General features: G+C 41.6%; 1 protein-coding gene across 1 annotated transcript in view; it reads right to left on the reverse strand.

The window, feature by feature from the left end:
* Window positions 1-484: 484 nt before the first annotated feature.
* Window positions 485-20157, reverse strand: part of HACD2 (3-hydroxyacyl-CoA dehydratase 2) — an 88354-nt gene continuing 68681 nt past the window's right edge. Inside the window, 3 exon segments of the mRNA XM_032480550.1 lie at window positions 485-3517; window positions 11599-11777; window positions 13199-13320. Coding sequence (XP_032336441.1) covers window positions 3435-3517; window positions 11599-11777; window positions 13199-13320 — 384 coding nt within the window. The 3' untranslated portion in view covers window positions 485-3434.

Raw genomic sequence — 20157 nt, forward strand, 5'->3', positions numbered from 1 at the left:
TCAGGAGGAGGTACTTGACCACTTGACCAAAAATACTTGTTTTACTGTAAGATGAACATTGCTGGGCAACAGTATTTCCCCTCTCAACTTGTATCAGAAAAGTTAGATAAGCAAACAAATAAAAAAACCCACACACAAACATTGTTAGACAAGGGCCCTCAGTCTTCCACTGATTAATTTTTATTTTTCCCGGTCATTTACATGAGGCATCTCTTGTCCTTCTGCAGCCAGGCTGGGGACCGGCTTGGTAAGCTTGAAGACTGACTGGTAGAATGACTTCTTGGAAACCTCTTAATATAAATCTGTCTATTTGTCCTGTAAGTGTAGAACCATTATGAATATCTATAGTAGAAATATAGCAGAAATAGATTTTAAAACTGTAAAGAGAAAGCTGGAATTCATAACAGAACTGAAACTCTTCCATAATCCTACAACACCACTTTTAGGCCAACTCATTGTGAAAAAAGTCACTAGACCCCACTGGTCAGGATTTCAAATCCAGGCAGAGCAACACGCCAGTTTATTTTGAAATGCAACATAGATCAGTATTTTATGAATACAACTTATTACTACATTAACAGTGTCAGGTAAAAACAGCTTCCAAATGCATGCATAGAAAGTTAAGCATAGTCTTTGAACTCCTTATTTCTAAATGTACAAAAAATACATTTAAATTATATAATTTTAGTGAATCAAAGACTTATAAAATTACAGTTTTGGTTTTCACAACATAGAAAAAATATAAAAATGACTATATATACGGTTGTATAATTTTTTACCCAAATTTCAAAGGAGCAGTATTGTACTGATTTTGTCTTATGTTTTATCTGAAACTCAGAGTTGAAAATAATTTGCAGGTTGTACCACATCAATGCCAACCTTTAATTATAAATGAATAACCAAAAACCCAAGTGGAAGTGAGGGCACAATCTCTTCACGTGCCTCTAAGCACTACATCATCTAAACTCTTCCTGTCGGAAGTTTGCTCCAGAGGAACGTTTTCATCGGGGAGGATGTGCTTTGTTCCGTGACTAACTCTTCACGGTGCCTTTGATAATAGTCAGTACGTGTTAAATGAATGATCCCAATCTTAGTAAACTGAACACAGCAAGATGCGGATTAGCAGCTCGTGTCTACAAAGCACTACTGCGTACCTCAAAGAATTCTCTGCCAGAAGGTGGTCCCCAAAGCTGGGATGTGAAACACCCAATCAGGTGGGGAGCTGGGCAGATGATGCTTTTGACTGTGCCCTGAAATGAAAACGGTAAGTCTGACAAAATACCCACCAGAACAACACCTTCCTCATTCACACTTTATAAGATGTGACACCTGGTGGGGTGAGATGTTCTCAGTTCATAAAAGACCACCACCACTTCCAAAGAGAAATGAATTCGTGTCAGAGATAAATAAGCCAGTTACTGAGAGGGGTGACTGAAGGACACGGTGGCGTGCCTTACTTATCTGCAATGAGCATTTTAAATGTTGATGGACAAAAATACACACTGGGGTTGAGACCCTTGGTGAGAAGGGAGTTGTTTGCTGCGTTCTTGTTGCCAAAGTTTGATTTGATGCAATACCACTATTTGTCACAGACTGTTTCTCACAAGTAGTGACAAATTATAATAGAGAGGCCTGAATAAAACCTCCAATCCAGCAATCCTGGAAAACCTACATTTCTCATCCTATCTTCTATAACTTATCCCAAAAACAAATGGAAAAAAACCTTATCCAAATTAAGTAATAAAGCTAATATAACCCAAACTGATTCTATTTTATAGTAGAAATTTATTTTGGAAAAAGAAAAAGCATGAAAAATAATCTTTCCCACATATTTTGTTTATCAAGTACACAAACAGATTCTAATCGTAGTATGCCCAAGTTAAGAGTGCTGGCTGTAAAAAGCAGAATTTTAAATGTTCAATTGAAAAAAAAAATTATTACACACCTGCTTGCATTACATTTTAGGCTGCACATTTTCTCATTTTCGAGCTTCTATGAAAATAAGCATTTAAAAAATCAGCTTTCCATTATGACACTCTCAAATATTAGCAATTATATTTTAACTGATAACCAGTCAATAAGCTAGTAAGCCAGTCTTTCAAAGATCAACCAATTAAAAAAAAAAGCAAAAAAGGTTCCATAAAGAACATTCTGTGTTTAAAATCTAATGCACGTCTAAACTTGGGCTTTACGTTTTCATGCAACCCTTTCCTGAAGAGTCTTAAATGCACAGTTTAGCAATTAAAGTATGAAGACATGACATTAATTAGACAATGTCCATATGACCAGAGTATTTCTTGGCTGCTCCTCCATGTGGGGACGATACTGCTTTTAGCTCACGACTGCCCAACTGGAACATTTCACTGCCTCTGGACTTACAGCTTGGGTGGGAACTACATGGGATCATAAATGAGGAAAAGTATCCAAACAGAAGAGTTGAATGAAAATGTAAAAATAAAATAATAAGGGTATATAAACCTATTCCTGAATGTTCTTCCAGACTCCATTTCTAAAGTAACACCTCCATGTGCTTTCAATAACAGATTCTCTACTCCTATGCGACTAGACTGGCTTCAGGTCCCTAAGTGAGAACAGCTCTTGGCAGACACCTTACTCAGGGGTGTTCTGAGAACGGTACTGTGAAAGGTACTTGTCACTGACTAGAAACTGAGCTTTCCCTTTCTGAGAACTGTCATTTTGTTAAAGTATGATTGAGGCTGAGCCGCATATAAGGTAGCTTCTCTACAATATACACATACTTATTTAATTCAAGCACATTTCGAAGTGGCAGGCAGTAATGACTCAATTAAAAACAAACAAAAGGGTTCTAGTTGTTTTCTGATTACAGGCACTACCCTGAAGTTGCACAGACATATACATTGTATAATTCATTCACTAGATAGGAGGGGGAAGGTCCCAGTCCATAACTTCAGAGCATTTCATAGGACATAAATGGCTTCCAGCATGCAGTCAAGCACTTTGAGAGGGAATGCTAAACACACTGCAGACTGGAACAGAACTGCTGCGAGCCGGGCATTCAGTGGGTACAACTTCACTACTCAGACTGTAATAATCAAGAATTTAGTGTTACAGATCTTTATTTATCAGATACGCGAAGGAAACGGGAGGATATGAAACCCCAAATCCCTTTCCAGCATCACCATGAATACTGGGAACCTCTGGTTGAAAGAGCATGCTGACATGGGCTGGCCAGGATGTTCTATGTAACAGCTTTCATTTTTTGTTTCTGTTTTTTATAAAATCCCAGGCCCATGTGCACTGGATTTTGGTTTTTGTTTTGTTTTATTTATTTTTTTTAGTATTTTAAAAATAGTTCTTACTTATTTTCTGTGAAACGCATTGGGAACTGAAAAAGTCTGCAGCATTTTTTGTCATTGGAAAGTTTGTTTCTGGGGGAGTGGAGGAAGCAGGAACTATTCAAATTTCTTGTGTTCTTCAGTATGAGAAAGGATCTTTCTTCTCTGGTGTATCATGTGGTAGTATAACTGGGGAAAAACTGGAAAGAAAAGAAAGAAAAGGTTAAGGAGATGATTTAAAATCGCAAGTTCTGTGTAAGGTGCTTGGATTTGAGGGCTTCTCTGAGTCTCTGACTCCTTCCTCATCCAGCAACTAAGGACAGTGACAAGGTGGGCCTGGGAAGAGAGGAAAAGCACAGATTTACTTTCCCTACTTTGGCCGAGGGGGAAGCACAGTGTGGATTAGAATGACAGGCACTACTGACACTATCGGTACCAACCAAGAGGCCACAGGGCCAGCAGATAATACTCATACCCTCTCACATCGTCGCCTTCACATTTATTTTGATTTCACAACAACGAGGTGAAGAATTCTAGTGACGGAGTTATTATTCCCTTTCATAGAGGAGGAACTCAAGTCCCAGAGACGGTAGGCACTTGCCTGGGGTCTCACAGCAAATCACTGACAGGCAGGACCAGGTTCGTGGCTCCTGACTCTGTCTTGCCCTCTCTGTCACCCTCTTAGTCTTGGAATAGGGAGGCTTTCCAAAAAGTAATTCCCAAGAAAGGCTGTACTTTGGAAAGACTGAGGAGGGGAAGGAGTACTACACACCTAAACACCTCTGGATGTAAAAATGTGAGTAAAAAGTAAGCCCTTAAGCTCTGGAGAGTCTGTTCTTGGTCATTTCATAGATTACTTTTTTTTTTAAGCTAAAATAATCCTTTAGTAGGCATTTCATAGCTTACTCAGTTTTTTATAAACATTTTTTTTATTGAGTTATAATCATTTTACAATGTTGTGTCAAATTCCAGTGTAGAGCACAATTTTTCAGTTATACATGAACATACATATATTCATTGTCAAATTTTTTTTTCACTGTGAGCTACCACAAGATCCTGCATATATTTCCCTGTGCTATACAGTACAATCTTGTTTATCTATTCTGCATTTTAAAATCCCAGTCTATCCCTTCCCCCCCCCCGCCACCCCTGGCAACCACAAGCTTGTACTCTATGTCTATGAGTCTGTTTCTGTTTTGTATTTATTTATTTATTTACTTTTTAGCTTCCTCATATGAGCGATCTCACATGGCATTTTTCTCTCTCTCTGGCTCACTTCACTCAGAATGACATTCTCCAGTAACATCCATGTTGCTGCAAATGGCGTTATGTTGTCAGGTTTTGTGGCTGAGTAGTATTCCATTGTATAAATATATCACACCTTCTTTATCCAGTCATCTGTTGATGGACATCTAGGCTGCTTCCATGTCTTGGCTATTGTAAATAGTGCTGCTATGAACATTCGGGTGCAGGTGTCATTTTGAAGTAGGGTTCCTTCTGGATATATGCCCAGGAGTGGGATTCCTGGGTCCTATCATAAGTCTATTCCTAGTCTTTTGAGGAATCTCCATACTGTCTTCCACAGTGGCTTTCCTTGTTTCCCTCTCCCACCCTTAATGATTTAGATGTCTTCTTTTAAAATTTTGTGTTTATCCTATTTGTAATTCATGGTAGTTATCTCCTTTCCAGTTATGAGTTTCTCATTTTTGTAGCATCCTGCTTCTTTTCTATTTAAAGTAGACCTGTCAATACTCCTTTTAGCGTGGGTTTAGTGTTGCTAAACTCTTTCAGTTTTTGCTTGTCTCTGAAGTTCTTTCTCTCTCCTTCTATTCTAAAGGATACCCTTGCTGGATTGAATATCCTAGGCTGCATCTTTTCTTCATTCAGGACTTTGAATATATCTTGCCACTCCCTTCTGGCCTAGTGTTTGTGTAGAGAAATCAGCTGAGAGCCTTATGGGGCTTCCCTTGTAACTCACTCTTTGTTTTTCTCTTGCTGCCTTTAGGATCATTTCTTTATCCTTGACTCTGGCCATCTTGATGATGATATGTCTTGGTGTGGGTCTGTTTGGGTTCTTCCTGTTTGGGACCCTCTGAGCCTCCTGTACTTGGATATCTGATTCCTTCTTTAGGTTTGGGAAGTTTTCAGTCATGATTTCTTCAAATACCTTTTCAATCCCCTTTGTTCTTTCTTCCCCTTCTGGAGCCCTTATTATGTGTAGATTGGCATGCTTTATACTATCCTATAGGTCCCTTATATTGTTTTCATTGTTTTTATTTGTTTTTCTCTCAGCTGTTCTGATTGGGTGCTTTCTGTTGTCCTGTCTTCTAGGTCACCTATTCATTCCTCTGCATTATCTAGCCTGCTTTGTACAGCCTTTAGGTCAGCTCTCATCTCAGCAAATGAGTTTACTAATTCTACTTGGTTCTTCTTTATAGTTTCTATTTCATTTTTGACATACTTTATATCTCTAAACACTATTTCTTTTAGTTCCTTCAGTACTCTGATCAGTCCTTTTTTGAAATCTTGATCTAAGTAGGCCATCAATGTCTGTTTCCTTGATCGTGCTTTCAGGGGATTTCTCTTGATCTTTTAATTGGGAGTGGTTCCTCTGCTTCTTCATATTGCTCTTATCTCTCTGGCACTGTGGCTTAAGGAGTATCAGTTATCTAGTTCTCCTGGAGATGGTGTGCTCTTAATGATTTTTATCGAGAGGTCTTTGTGTCTTCGCCCTGTTTGGCAAACTCAGCTTGCTGTTTCCAGAGGCCCTCTGTTGGTGCCCTCTTCTGTGCTGGTCCCAGTGGCTGTCGGCTAGCAGATTGCGCCCCCTCCCAACACTGGGTCAGGTGCTGAGCTCTTACCCAGTGGGCGGGGGGGGGCGGGTCACTCCCCTTTCTGATGCCGCAGTCAGATGCTGCACTCGGGGGAGGCAGGTGGGCAGATCGCGCCCCCTCCCAGCACTGTGGTCAGGTGCTGCATTCCTGCCAGGAAGGCGGGTGACCACCCGCCCTCTCCAGGCACCGGTAGCTCCGCCTTGGGTCGGTGCCCCGAAGGCGGGCTCGGGGAAGACCGCAGAACGGCCCCGCCTCTGCTCAGTGCCAAATCTCAGCTCCTTGTTTGTCTTGGCCACAGGAGTTCTCTGAGGTGCTAGGGCAGAAAGATCCTATCTGCCTCAGGCTGTAAACAAGTCTCAGTCCTGCCTAGGAGCTGTGGAGCCCCTGGGCGCGGATTCAGGCCTCGGCCCCACCCCTGCCCGGGCGGGCGCTGCGCACGGGGGAGATAGCGGCTGTGGCTGCGCCCTGCCTCTCTTCTTGTGAGAAGCTGCCAGTAATGGTGGCACAGGTCTGAGGAGACAAAGGCTACGCCCCCCCCTACCCCAGCACACCAGCCGTGTTGCCTTGCTTTTTTCGCAGTTTATGGGGGACCGAGGTTGTTCTGCTCTGTATCCCCTCCCAGCCATTGTGCGCAGCCCCCTGCAGTCCCCCGGGGCTGCCTCAGTGCAGCTACCCCCGTCTTCCGCCCAGCCCGGGTCGCCTGTCCCAGCCCCAGCTGCCAGCTTGCATCTCAGGCTGGGTGTCACGGGGACCCTTTGTGCCTGTTTAACTCAGTTCTGTCGGTCAAGGGGGTGCTTGGGGCAGATCTGAGCCTCAGAGGCTCCCCCTCTGTTCCGCTGGCCTTTCCGTTGGAGGGGGGAGCCCCAGCGAACGAGCGCCAGTCCTCCTTTGCCGCTCTCTCCCCGCGGGACCGGTCCCACATTGTTTTGCTTTTTCTTCTTTCTTTTTTCCTACCAGATTTTTGGTGTCTTTGTCTTTTGAAGAGGGCAATGTTCTGTTGGAGTTCGGCAGGTGCTCTGGTTGGCTGAATAGGTCCGTAGATGTGAGTTTTGGTGTACTTGTGGGAAAGGGTGAGCTGCAAGCGTCCTTCTACTCCGCCATCTTGCTTCTCCTCCCTAAGCTTACTCAGTTTTAATTTTGGTTTTTTTGTTTTTGTTTTCCCATTTATAATAAAACTTTATTTTATTGAAGTATAGTTGGTTAACAATGCGGTAATTTCTGGTATACAGCATAGTGACTCAGTTACAACATATGTATTCCTTTTCATATTCTTTTTCATTATAGCCTATTACAAGGTATTGAATATAGTTCCCTGGGCTTAGATGACTTTAAAAAGGACTGGTTCTCAAATGAACAGGGTGGTACTGCCTCTGTAGGGAGTATTTGGAAATGGGGGCGGAGGAGAGTATGGGAGGGAGGAGATTACTGGCATTTAGCACACAGGGCCAGGAATGCCAAAATCCACAATGTGTGGCAGTCCCCCAGGACTAAGAATGGTCCCACCCCAAATGCCTACAGTGTCCCTGCTGGGAAATGCCAGTTTAAGCTACCTGACCTTCACAGGGTTACTATAAACTGGGGGTTCAAGAACCATGTAAAAAACTCCAGCGAGATGGTCTTGGGTGTACACTATCCTTCCTTCCCTTCCCAACAGCACTGATCTCTATTTCTTTTCGACTGTAACCTGTGTTTTGGGGGAGGTAATTTCTACTACAGCCAACTCTCCTCTGACAGTTTCTTCCTTTTTAAACGGGTTCCAAGTTGGCCAAATTTCAAATGATCCTTCCAAAGTACTCCAAGCCATCAGTGGGTGTGTGCACGCAGATTTGATAAACTGCACAGGCGGCCTCGGTGCGGAGCCATCCACTCCACTCACTATTTACAGGCAGGAAGTTATTCACAGAAAAGACCCAGCTTGTGCATAAAATTCAACAGTGAGAGAACTATTTTGGTATGAAAGCCAGAAAATTTGACAAGTTCTATAATCTAAAAACTGGAAGCAAAGATATAATTAAACCATAAGGAATGCTAATTGTAATCATTTAAAAATGTAGGGCCAGTCACGTATCTATAGGTACACTTTAGTAAAGGGCAACTTTGTGGCAAAGTACACTGAGGACTTTCCTGCTGGTTGCATTTGTGACTACAGCCTCATAACAGGCGGCTAAGGCCTCATAGGGTCTGAGCGAGGACAGTGACTCAGAAGCCATTCATTAGGGCCTCAGTGGCAGCAAGATGGCCAAACATACCCTCATCCTGTAGGCAAGGGCTTGCTGGCTCCCAAGGGTCAGGGTTCAGAAATGGAGGCCAGGTTTGGCCTTTCATCACTTTGTATCTTGCATAGGTTTCTTAGTGCCCAAGAGAAAGGGACATGGGGGGGGGGGCAGGAGAACGGGGGCACTTGGGCTGGAGTTCTCTACTGCTCCAGTAGTGACTTCCTGGTGACCAGAACTTGGGTGACACTGTCTCCATCTCAATTACCCACATGTTCACACTGAATCCAACCACAGTGGCTGAAACAATTTCAGATGCATGGCTACTACTTTTAACTACAATGAAAATCTCCACCTGAAAACAGGCTATTTGGAATTCTTCCCTCTGCTCTTGCAGCTCAGGACACGCAGGATGGAGGTGGTGGTTGTGCATGTGTGCATGTCCTGGAGCCTGTAAGGAGATGGTTCTCTTGCTCTCTAGGCAGAGGAAGACTTGAAGCTCAGAGCAACCTGAAATGCTCTGCCTGGGATGAGTTTCTTCTGTTTCTCTAAAAATCAGAGGTGTGGTTATGGTTACTGACATCCTGGACAGTGCCCTCACCCTACATCAATGTTTCTCATTTCTCAGCCTTTTCTTTTAACCCCCACCTCTATAGCTAACTTTCACCAATTTGTGGGGATAGGGGGACGGGGAGGGTGTAAACAGGACTTAGATGCCTACTGAGCCCTGCTCATACCATACATACTCATAGTACAACCGCAGCAGAGCAGGAGGGGAGCACCTTGCAAGGGACTCCAAAGCACCCATTATGAGAAAACTCCCAGGGCTGCAGCTCAAGGGCCAGACGCAACATGGGCCACATGTGCAACAGTGCAACACAAGGGCAGGCCACAGAGGGGACGTGCTGCTTTATGTCAGACATGTACACCATCAACTTCCCACTAAAGAAGGTTAAGAGAAACTTAAGTTGTAGAAATGAAACCAAATTTGGTAAAGAAGACTGCATGTCAACAGCAACCTCTCCTAACTCTGCATTTTCTTCCTATAAATACAAAGTTTTGGAAAGTTGGAAATGTGCAGTTGGCTGGAATGAACGTACAAACTGGTTTCAGTATCAACAACCTAAACTACTGAAAACACGCAGGGCCACCAGCTCAGGCCAGAGCACAGTGAGTGCCAGCAGACACAAACGACGTGTAGCAGAGGGTGCGGTCTGCGATGCCATCTTGAGCCTGGGCGGGGAGTTAGGGATTTGGAAGGAACCTTTTAGTCCCTGTCCTTGAAATGAACCCCTTTTCTTGTTTTATAAGACTTAAGCTTCCTGAAAATAGAAAGGATACAGGCTTTAACCAAACCAAGTCCTCTTAGCAAAAAGGAGGCTGACGAGGGGGGCAGGACTGAGGTAAAGAAAGCAGATGTCTGTTGAGAGGAGAGGGCTGCCCTACTCTGTCGGACAGCTGGCCCTGACATCTGTGTTTTCTCTCTTTGAAGGCAGTGAAGGAAAATCCCAGAGAACTGGGGATCCTAGCATCAGGGAGGGCAGCCTGTGCCTGGCTAGGCGCCTTCCCCACACTGAGAGGCCAGCAGGCGGAGGCGGAAGGCTGGGTGCCGGTTGGCAACCAGAGCCCAAAGAAGACTAGGAGGTGCAGACAGCCTCAGATTGCCCTGGAGAACTGTTCCTGGAATAAAGCCCCTCCTTTTTCAATAGACCAGAAATCTTGCAGCAACTCTGAGGTGGGGGCCCCGGACTTCTGTCAGCGTGGCAGCACCTTGCTACTGGTTTGACTTCATGATATTCTCCTTGTCCCTTTCCCAGTCACACAATACAGCATCTATCCCCTGTTCATTCAAAGACTTATGTTGAATCTAAATAGATCTCATGATGCCCTGTGGGGATAATATTTGTTACTCTGGATGAGGCAACACTGCAACTTTGTCACTCTTGAGACTGAAAAATAAAACTCCAGGGAAACAAAATTAGAAAGGTGAAAAGCTCTAAGTTAGTTTTTACTACTTAAATTTTTACACTCTTCCATATTTATCGTTTGTTTGAAAATCAACTACCTTTTACATTTGAAGAGAGATGGCCTTTAGCCACCATGGTTCCAGCACCAGAGAGGAGGACCTGATCACAAATTAAGAGTGGAAAATGAACCATAAAGCAGAACAGCATTCAAGAGCTTCTCCAAGATAAATGTTCATGTGAAATCTGGATGTAGTTTTTTTCTCAAAATGCATGAAACGCAATTTTCCACAGGGGGACACAAACATGTCATCTATGGCTGTTAGGATGATTCATTCAGCTAATGCTGTGGGCTGAAGAAAAATCCAACCCTCCAGTCTGAATTTAACCTGAGGTTTAGGGGAGAATATAGCATCTTATAGACTAAAATAAGATTGAGAGTCACAATGCCTACGGAAGTGGCTAAATGAGAAGAAACATTAACTTTACACATCCTCGGGTAGAACAAGATCCTTTTGCACGTGTGCAAATCAATCGTAGGACTGCAACCGGATGTCAGAATTCGAGAAAAGGAATAAACAACTCTTCCTCAGCAAACAGGACTCACTTCACAGAAGCCTCAAATGTGGCTTTTTCTCTCTGTTATGGAGGATATTGATAGGCACCTTTGATTATCCATATATTTAAATCTTCAGTAGCACTATTAAAATAACTGGAAACCATCCTGAAGAGAACACTGTGTCCCTGCTCAGATGGTTTTAAGTGCTTATTTCCAAACAAGAAAATAAGAAATATAGAAAAAAATAAATTAATCTATTTTTGCTTTGTTGTTTCTAGCTAACTACTGATTCCTTAGAAGTGAAGTAACTATTTTGATATAGTAAAAATGTGAAAATCTCTTTATAGTGTTTTTCAAATACCATAACAAGCTGTTCTCAAGAGACAGAAGTCAAGGTGAGGTCTTTAATGGCTTTTTTTGCTTTCCTCTCAGTACTTTCCTCCATTAGATAGTTAACCTATCCTGGCACTCACTGTTTCAAACCCACACACTGAGAAGGGCTGCATTTTGGCAGCTTTACTGAGAAGGGTTCATCTTTATTCAATTACCACCAGAGAAAATTCCCTCTGATAGTCAGCATTCAACAAAAACCAAAGCGTTCCCAATAAACTAGATTTATGGTGTAAAAAACAACCAAAGGCATTTTAACTCTAGTTACTGTAGAGCCAATTTTTAAAACATAAATAAATATATGCATAACTGTTTACTTACTTGGAATGTAGGAGATCATTATCAGAATTAGGAATGCATAGTAGTCAAAGGAGAAATTGTACTTGTTAGGTAAACTGATGGAGTACAGGCCAGCCTGTCTAACAAAGGGCAAGGCGGCATATATTGTGAGCAGTTCTCCTGACACTCCCATTGGGTACAGCACGATGAAAAGGGTGTACCTAAAACAAAACAAAACATTCGTTACTGAGGTTCGAAGCCAGCTTTGGTAGAGATAAGACGAGGTGGAGCGCGTTCCAGGCGGTATGGCCATAGACCAGCTTTAGTAAGAGAGACTCACCCCACCCCGCTAATCAGTACTGGTCTTGTAGAAAGCTATTGCTTATACATTTTCCTGTTTACCCACTGCTTAAATTCAGGTTTTAAGAGCTAGTTTTTGAAAGGGCCAAAACAGGTTTGTTTCTGAATGTCCTAAAATAAAATAAATGTGTTTGGCCAGCCTCAAAATTTGGTCTGACTGAAAAAGTAACTCTTCAAAACAACTTAAAATAACTAAGATGATGCCAAATATTGGTATAGTAGGGGCACTGAGCCATGGTTTACATTGAAGGGTCCTGCCCTGTGGGGTAGGGGTGGACTTGCTGGGGGGAAGGTACTGGAACACAATGTTGAGGAACCCCTACGACGTACACCAAGTTGGGTCTGTGGACTGAAAAAAATTGGCACATCCAACGTATGTGCAGTGCTACAATTTTCCAAATGTCTGTATGTGCTACTGTGAAAAATAAAATAAATGCTAATTTAAACGAGGATAGAAACAAGGATAGAAAGCTTTCACCAGCCTGCCCAGTGTGGTTAGGAATTGCTGTTTTTTCCCATTCTCCCCTTTTCCTAATACAAATGTTTACTGCAAAAAAAAAAAAAAAGAGAAGTTCACATGCTTGAAATGTTGGAAACATTTGGTTTATGTCTCTATTTAAACATTAAACTCATAAATTGTTTAGGAGCTACCATTTTCCTTTTTTGAAATGAAGCACTTTGGCCCCAAGGACAATTTTGATCCTTTGGCTTTGTCAGTCCTTCCTGTAGTCTTTCCCAAAGAGGAAAATTGCTCACAACTGTCTCACAGATTAGTTCAGATAAACAGATGAAAACTAACAGCCTTTTACCCAATCCATAACACATATTACTGCTAAAAATAATCACAGCAAAATAAACTGGTAATATGCTAAAACTAACATGTAATATCTGTTATTAATTAAAAATTAATTTAAGAGTTATCTTGTTGGCAAAATTGACACGAGAACTGACTTGGTCCAAAAACTATCATAATGGCAGAAACTCATCAGTAAAATTTTATATGGACAAAAAAGGGATGGAATATCAAATTTCTATTGAATAATTTAATTGAAAAGAACTGATCCCAAAGAAATAAGTAGAGATAAAAAATTTAAGTGTTTCCATTAATCAAAATTATGTAGAATCCCTTATCCTGATGAAATCTACAGACCAGATTTCTACCCAACCCGTGTCTCACACACACAATTTTATTTTTAAAAACAAAAATAATACTTAGGCAATAAAGGAAAAATACAGTGATAGGTCATTTCAAAAGTTAGCCTTCATCTGTGTACTTCTTTACCTGGCCCATTTGATGAGGTAAGGCAGATGGTTTAACAGACTGAACGTATAAAAGGAGTAACGGATAATTTCTGTGACTGTCCAGGCAATGACAAACAGCAGGACGCTGTCTTCACTCTGTACCTGAAGGAAAAGGAAAACAAAAGCAAAAGCAAACACATAAAGCATCTTAACAAAGAAGCAGTCACAATGTGGGCAGCCCAGCCCCTGCCCCCTTGCAGAGCTGCTGGGTTGAATAAGTCGACACAGCCCCTGGTCTCTGTCCTCAGTGGCCGCAGCACAGCCCAGAAACAGCCTGCCACAGAAAGGGACATACACATGCCTATGACAACAACTGTGTAGAACCTAGTGATGGGGCAAGTGAGAAGGAACTCAGCTTACCGATGAGGAAGGTGGGAAGGGGGAATTATACGAGCTGTCGCCCACAGGAAGAAACACACACGATGAGTGAGTTTCTGCATGTTCATTTGCTGGCCTGATGTGGAGAATGTGAGCTGACGTTAGTGGGAGCCAAGAACAGCTGGATAAGAAGGCAGAAGGGTGAATGGGTGGAAAGCTTGGTTTCCATTAACAGGGATTTTAATTTGCTTTGCATGACAAGTTAGAGGAAATTTCAAAGAAGGGCAATACAGTGATTAAAACACAACTGAAGATGAAGCTACTTCTCGGGGTAAAATGAATTCATGAGGGAAGCTGGAGACCCTCTATGAGGCAGGGCCCATTTATTCTCCCATCAGTGACTTCTTCCCCTAGATGAGGTCTGGTTTAACTCAAGGATTAGAGAAGCTTCCATGCTGATCACAGGAGCTGGTTACAGCCACAAGAGCTTTGGAATTCCCAACCTCTTCTGAAGTTGTTTTCATACTGAAAAAACAATATACTTAAAAAAAAAAGCTCCTTAAGTATTATTTTTTGGGAGGATGTTCTCACAAGATGCCTTAGACTGCAAATCTTGCATGAAAATTTATTACTGTGGTATTAACTTTCAGCACCCCCTCCTCATCCCACCCCAGCTGGGTTTATGATGACCCCAGGGGCTTGAAAACCAATAAATGAGAAACAACCTTGCACCCCACTTTACTTATATTTTCTCACATCCAAAAAGGGCACTTAGAGAGTTGGCTGTGAATAAGAAATTCCACTGAGCAAACTGAACAAATTTCAGTTACAAGATGGATCTTCTCTGTCTTACTCCTAACATCTAACATAACAAAGGTAAGGCATTCTAACCTGAACTTTTGCTTCTCTGCATTTGCAATGTTAATTTAACACTTATATTCTTCCTCAGAAAGTGTACATGGAGTGATCCACCTACACAATGAAGTAAGTAGTCATTTACATATCTATTAACTAAATTGCTCTGACAAAGAATTTCATAAATCCATAGTTACTACTCTCTAAAAATAAGAAGAATTTTATACTGTCAAGGGCAAGAGTACTTTTTGTTTTCCTGGTGCTCTTATATTAGCCCAAGTAAAGCAAAAGCTAAGGCCTTCTAAAGCATTCATGTGTCATTTTTCAGTCTGTCCCCAAATCCTTAAAACCCATCTATACTGAAATATAATTTCAGAGCACACGTTGCCTTTTGATGTATTTTGTAATCCTCTTCATATTAAGGAGATATGTTTTTACACCTATGGGCTGAAGCCTTCCTTAAAGATCTTTGTGTTATAATAGGAAGTTCTTCTAATATTTTGCATTATAATCGTCTTGAAAGCAGGGAGCGTGTTTTATTCGTCTTTTGATTCCCCAAAGCACTTTGTGCTTTTCACAAGTAGGAGCTCAACAGATATTTGTGGAACAAAACAATTCAATCCTAATCAGTTCTCTGCTTTTTGATACCTGATATTAGTTTCTAAGTAGTCTTAGAAGCCTTCAAATAAACAGGGGAAAAGCAAACAAACCCCCAGCCTCTCACTCTGATCCAGCCTAGAGGTTATCTGATTCACATACCCGCTTGTTAGACTTTAACCAAAAGAGCCATAACAACTCAGACTCAGGATGCATATGAAAACATGTCTGTTCCTAGAATCCAGCTGTGAAGACCATGTCATAATTTTAAAAAGACTAAGGATGGGGGAAATGACTGTTTTGTACAAATGATAGCTTCAGGTCAGCAGGAAGTACAACATGTTATTAAGGGGCTTGGGTAAAGTCAGAGATCAAGTTGATCTAATATGCAGATAATTATCCAATAACACAAAGTAGGGGTAGAATGTAATGAGTTAAAACCAGTAAGATCAGTGAGACTCAAACAGATATTTGTACATCCACATTTCACAGCAGGCATTATCATAATAGCCAAAAGGTGGAAACAACCCAAACATCCATCAAAAGTTCATGCTAAGTGAAATAAGCCATTTAAAAAATGTGAGTCCACTCATGTGGTACCCAGAGTAGTCAAATTCAGAGACAGAAAGTAGAGACAGAAGGTTGCCAAGGACTGGGAGTGAAAGCAAATAGGGAATAATTATTTAATGGGCATGGAGTTCTGTTTAGAAGATGAAAAAAGTTCTGGAGATGGGTGGTGAAGATGGTTACATAACAATGGGAATGTACTTAGTGCAAGTGAACTTAAAAATGGTTAAAATGGTAAATTTTATGTTATGCATTATTTAACAATAAAAGAGTTCTTAAAAACAAACCCAGTAAGCTCAAATTTAACAAGGCTAAATATAAAGTAATGTGATTCAGCAACAACAACACGACTTTAGTACTGAATGGAGAAGACTGAGCTTATGAATCCAATAGATTTGGAATTTCTGGTTCCACAGTTTCATACATGAGTCAACAAGGTACACGTAGCTGGCTGTTCAAACCAACCAGCCAGTATTTGTCTACAACAGTCTCTCACTCTGATTATTCTAAACAGATTAGACCCCACTGAGGGATCAGAGTCCATTATAAGAGCCCCTGAACTAGCAGCACTTACTCTGGAACCAGGAAGAAGGTCAACTACTTCAAAATAGGCAAAAGGATATCATGTGCAACAGGCATGAGACTAATGGAAAAAATTAACAGGGAGGAAAAAGTTCAAAATAAGAAAAACTATGTAACAAACCAGTTGACTGATAAAATAGGCCACCTCATGAAGCTGTGTGCTCCAAGGCCCCGGTCATATCCAAATTGAGGCCACTCAGGAACGAGTCCTACGAAGGGTGGGAGGCCGACCTGGATGGTAGCCAGTGAGGGCTTCCAGCTGCTACGCTTTGGAAGGTGTGTGCGCACAACCTGCACGTGGCAAAGGCACGAACTCTGGCTGATACTAACTTCCTTGCAGGAGCTGAACTTCTTTTAGTTGGGGAAAAAATGGGTAGAGACTTTAATAGCACTTCTTTAAAATAATTTTCCTTTCTCAAAGAAGGCAGGAGAGGAGAAAATAACTTTTTAAAAGACTTCCTCTTTCTTTACTGACTGCTGAATGTGTAGAAGGGGAATAATTCCCTGGCTCGACTGCCGGCCCCCTGCCCACCCCGATGGATGGTAAGGTCTTCAGGGGTCCAGGTCTCACACCAGTTGGCTTCCTCAGCCCTCAACATAGGTCTGGACACGAGGAATATGCGCAATCAGTGCTCCTTAACCTGAATGATATCTTATATTTTCTTTCCTTTTTTTGGAAAGCAGGAGCTGGGAACATTTTTCTAAGAAGTAGGGAGCTTCTCTTCTGTGAAGAGCCAGTGACTCAGAGAAAAAGAATCAACTGGTAGCCTCAAGTGAGTTAAAAAAAAAAAAAGCCCATTTAACTTTGAGGGTTTTTTGAGGGGCAAAGGACTAGGATTATAAAAAGTTCAACTCAGATGCATTTTAATTAAGAACTAGAAACATAATTTGATTAATTATCAAGAATACGAGGTTCAGTATGTTCACATGAAGATTTGCACGCAAATGTTCACAGCAGTGTTGTTCCTAACAGCAGAAGAGTAAAAACTCAAATGTCTAGCAACTGGTGAATGGATAAACAAAACGTGATGTACATCCACACCATGGAACTGTATTGAGCAAAACAAAGGAAAGATACTGGTACACGTTACAACACAGATGAACCTCAAAAACATGATGCAGAGTGAAAGAAGCCAAATGTTAACACTACCCACTGTATGATTTCCTTTACATGAAATGTTCAGAAAAGGAAAACCTAGAGACAGAAAGTAGATTGATGGTTATCAGGAGCTGGGAATGGAAATGGGGATTAACTTTAAAAGGGCATTCGGGATCATATTGTGGTGACAGAAATGTTCTAAAACTGGATTATGGTGATGGTTGCACAACTTGGTAAGTTTACTAAAAAGCATTGACTTTCACACTTAAAATGGGTTAGCTTTCTGGTATGTAAATTAATACCTCCATAAAGTTGTTTTTAAAAGAATAAAACGTTTACTTTAAATACATACATATTATTGCCTTTTATGGGAGAAGGAGGCATTTAGGGCAAAAGGGGAGAAGGGAATTTATCAAGGTTTACAAAGGAAAAGGAGACAAAGAGCAGGTTTGGGCTAGGCTGACCAAAAATGTCCTGAAGCCATGTTTCAAAGCTGCCTGTTCACAATCATGGCACAAATGGAGGAGTGGGCACGGAGCAGCCCTGGCTGGCCAGGAAATCTTCCTCTGCCTGGTGTTGGGAGCTGCATGTTGGACCCTCCACACTGAAGACGGAAGATTCAGCCCCCTGTTCTACAGCGAGGGAGGAGACACGGGGTGTGGGCAGTTTGTGTAATTTAGCCAAAGGAGTTTACACAGAAATTCAAGCTGGAGAAACAAATGGGCGCAAGAGGAAAACCTTTACACACAAATAGCATCATATGTTTGACTTTAAAAGGCTCAGGGAGCATTAGTACATGAAAAGCTGTCACTTTTATTACATTCAAAGAAAAACAGATGGTGCCACGGAAGAAAATCTTTTTTGTAGAAACCCTATTCTTCTTGGCATTTTGGGACCTACTGCTTCCCCCTCTGGGTATTTCAGAGAAAGCCCCCGATCATGCTTTCTAGTGAGCATTCTTTGCTCTTCTTGATACCCCTTTCCCTTGTGGAGAGATTTTGGTAGATGAGGACTCGAGTCAGTTCTTGGCAGAACTGGGAGGAGTATGTTTATCTTAGTCTCCTCCGGCTGCCACAGTAAAACACCACAGACTGGGGGTGCCAACAGCAAAAATGTATTTTCTCAGGGCTCCTGAAGTCCAAGATCAGGGTGCCAGCATGTCTGCTTCCTCGTGAGGCCCCCTTCCTGACTTGCAGCTGGCTGTCTCATCACCGTGTTGTCACATGGTAGGGAGGGAGAAGCTCTCCTACAGAATGTGTAAAAGGTATTATGTGCATGGATACTAGTGCCTTAGAGGGCCTGAACCTCAGGGTGAAGACTCTGCCCTCATGACCTCATCTAAGCCTAACCGCCTACCAAAGGTCCCCCTCCAAATACCGTCTCACTGGGGCTTAGTGTTTCCGGATGTGAATTTCGGGGACATGATTCAGTCCACAGCAACACTTCAGATCAGGTGTTGGCAAACTTTTCCTGAAAAGGGCTAAATAGCAAATATTTCAGGCTTTGTGCCATATGTGGCCTTAGTCATGTATTCTTCTTTGTTTTTTACACTCTTTTAAAAAGGTAAAAATCATCACAAATTGCAGGCTACATGTCGCCCACAAGCCAACTCTGTTCTAGATCCATTTGACTCCCCAACTTTCCCTGCCTGTTCACCTCTACAAGTATCATTCTTCAATCTTCCTTTAGCAGACTCTGTGTGTGTGTGTGTGTGTGTGTCTGTGTGCGTGTGCGTGTTTTGCTGGGGGTTAGGGGCAGCAATGTATCTATAACCAGTGTATGCTATGGAAAAAGGAAGTATTCCTAAAAGGATACATATAGGCAGCTTTTTCATGTTAGTGTCATCTTAAAATTGCAGTAACAGGTTTGTGATAAATATTTAACTTAAAATTTAACATTTTAAGTGTGTATTTTTAAGTGTATATTTCAGTGGCATTAAGTATATTCACCATACTGTACAACCATCACCACTATCCATTTCCAAATGTTTCTATCATTCCAAACAAATTCTATTCCCATTAAGTGATATCTCTCCATTTCTCCCTCCTTTTAGCTCCTGGTAACCACTATTCTACTTCCGGTCTTTAAGAGCTTGGTAATTCTAGGCACCTCACTTAAGTAGAATATACGTATGTGCCGTTCCGTGTCTGGCTTGTTTCATTTAGCATAATGCTTTCAAGGTTCATCCATGTTGTAGCATGTACCAGAATTTTTATATGTATGAGCATTTTTTCATGTGCTTGTTGGTCATTTGTACATCTTCTTTTGAGAGATGTCTCTTGCCCATTTTTAATTCTGGAGGGGGAATAATCTCTTTTTAATAATTACGATGACAACAGCAGTAAAAATAATTATACCTAATAAATAGTTACTGAACTCATGCTATATGTCAATCACTTTTTAACATATATTACCTCATGGAATCTCCAGTTCACGGATGAGGAAAGTGAGGCTTACAAAAGTTGTGCCCCCAAACTCTGAACAGTTCTGACTTTTCCTCTTGGGTTTCAGACACACACATACACCCCTGCTGCTGTGGGGAGAACACCCCTTTTGCAATTGAGGATGGGGAGGTGACGGAGTGGTGGCAGGTAGAAGAGATGGCTAGTGTGGTTGGAAAATTAGTTACATGTTGTAAATAAATAAACTGAACAAATAAATCAATATATTAAAAAAAGGACTTCTTGCTATTGAAGATGGTATTTACAAACATGGCAGGGAGAATGCTAGAAAGAACACCAAGGTGTTAGATTGTTGGATCGTAATTGGAGGAATTGGTATGAGCTCATGAGTATATAGATATACACACACACATATGTATATACACACCCAGCTATATACTTTTAAACGTACATGTGTACGAGTATATGTATATGTACACATATACATCATACACATATAATCTAGCTTTCTCTACTGAG

Source organism: Camelus ferus, chromosome 1, assembly GCF_009834535.1.
Source record: "Camelus ferus isolate YT-003-E chromosome 1, BCGSAC_Cfer_1.0, whole genome shotgun sequence".
NCBI lineage: Eukaryota > Metazoa > Chordata > Mammalia > Artiodactyla > Camelidae > Camelus > Camelus ferus.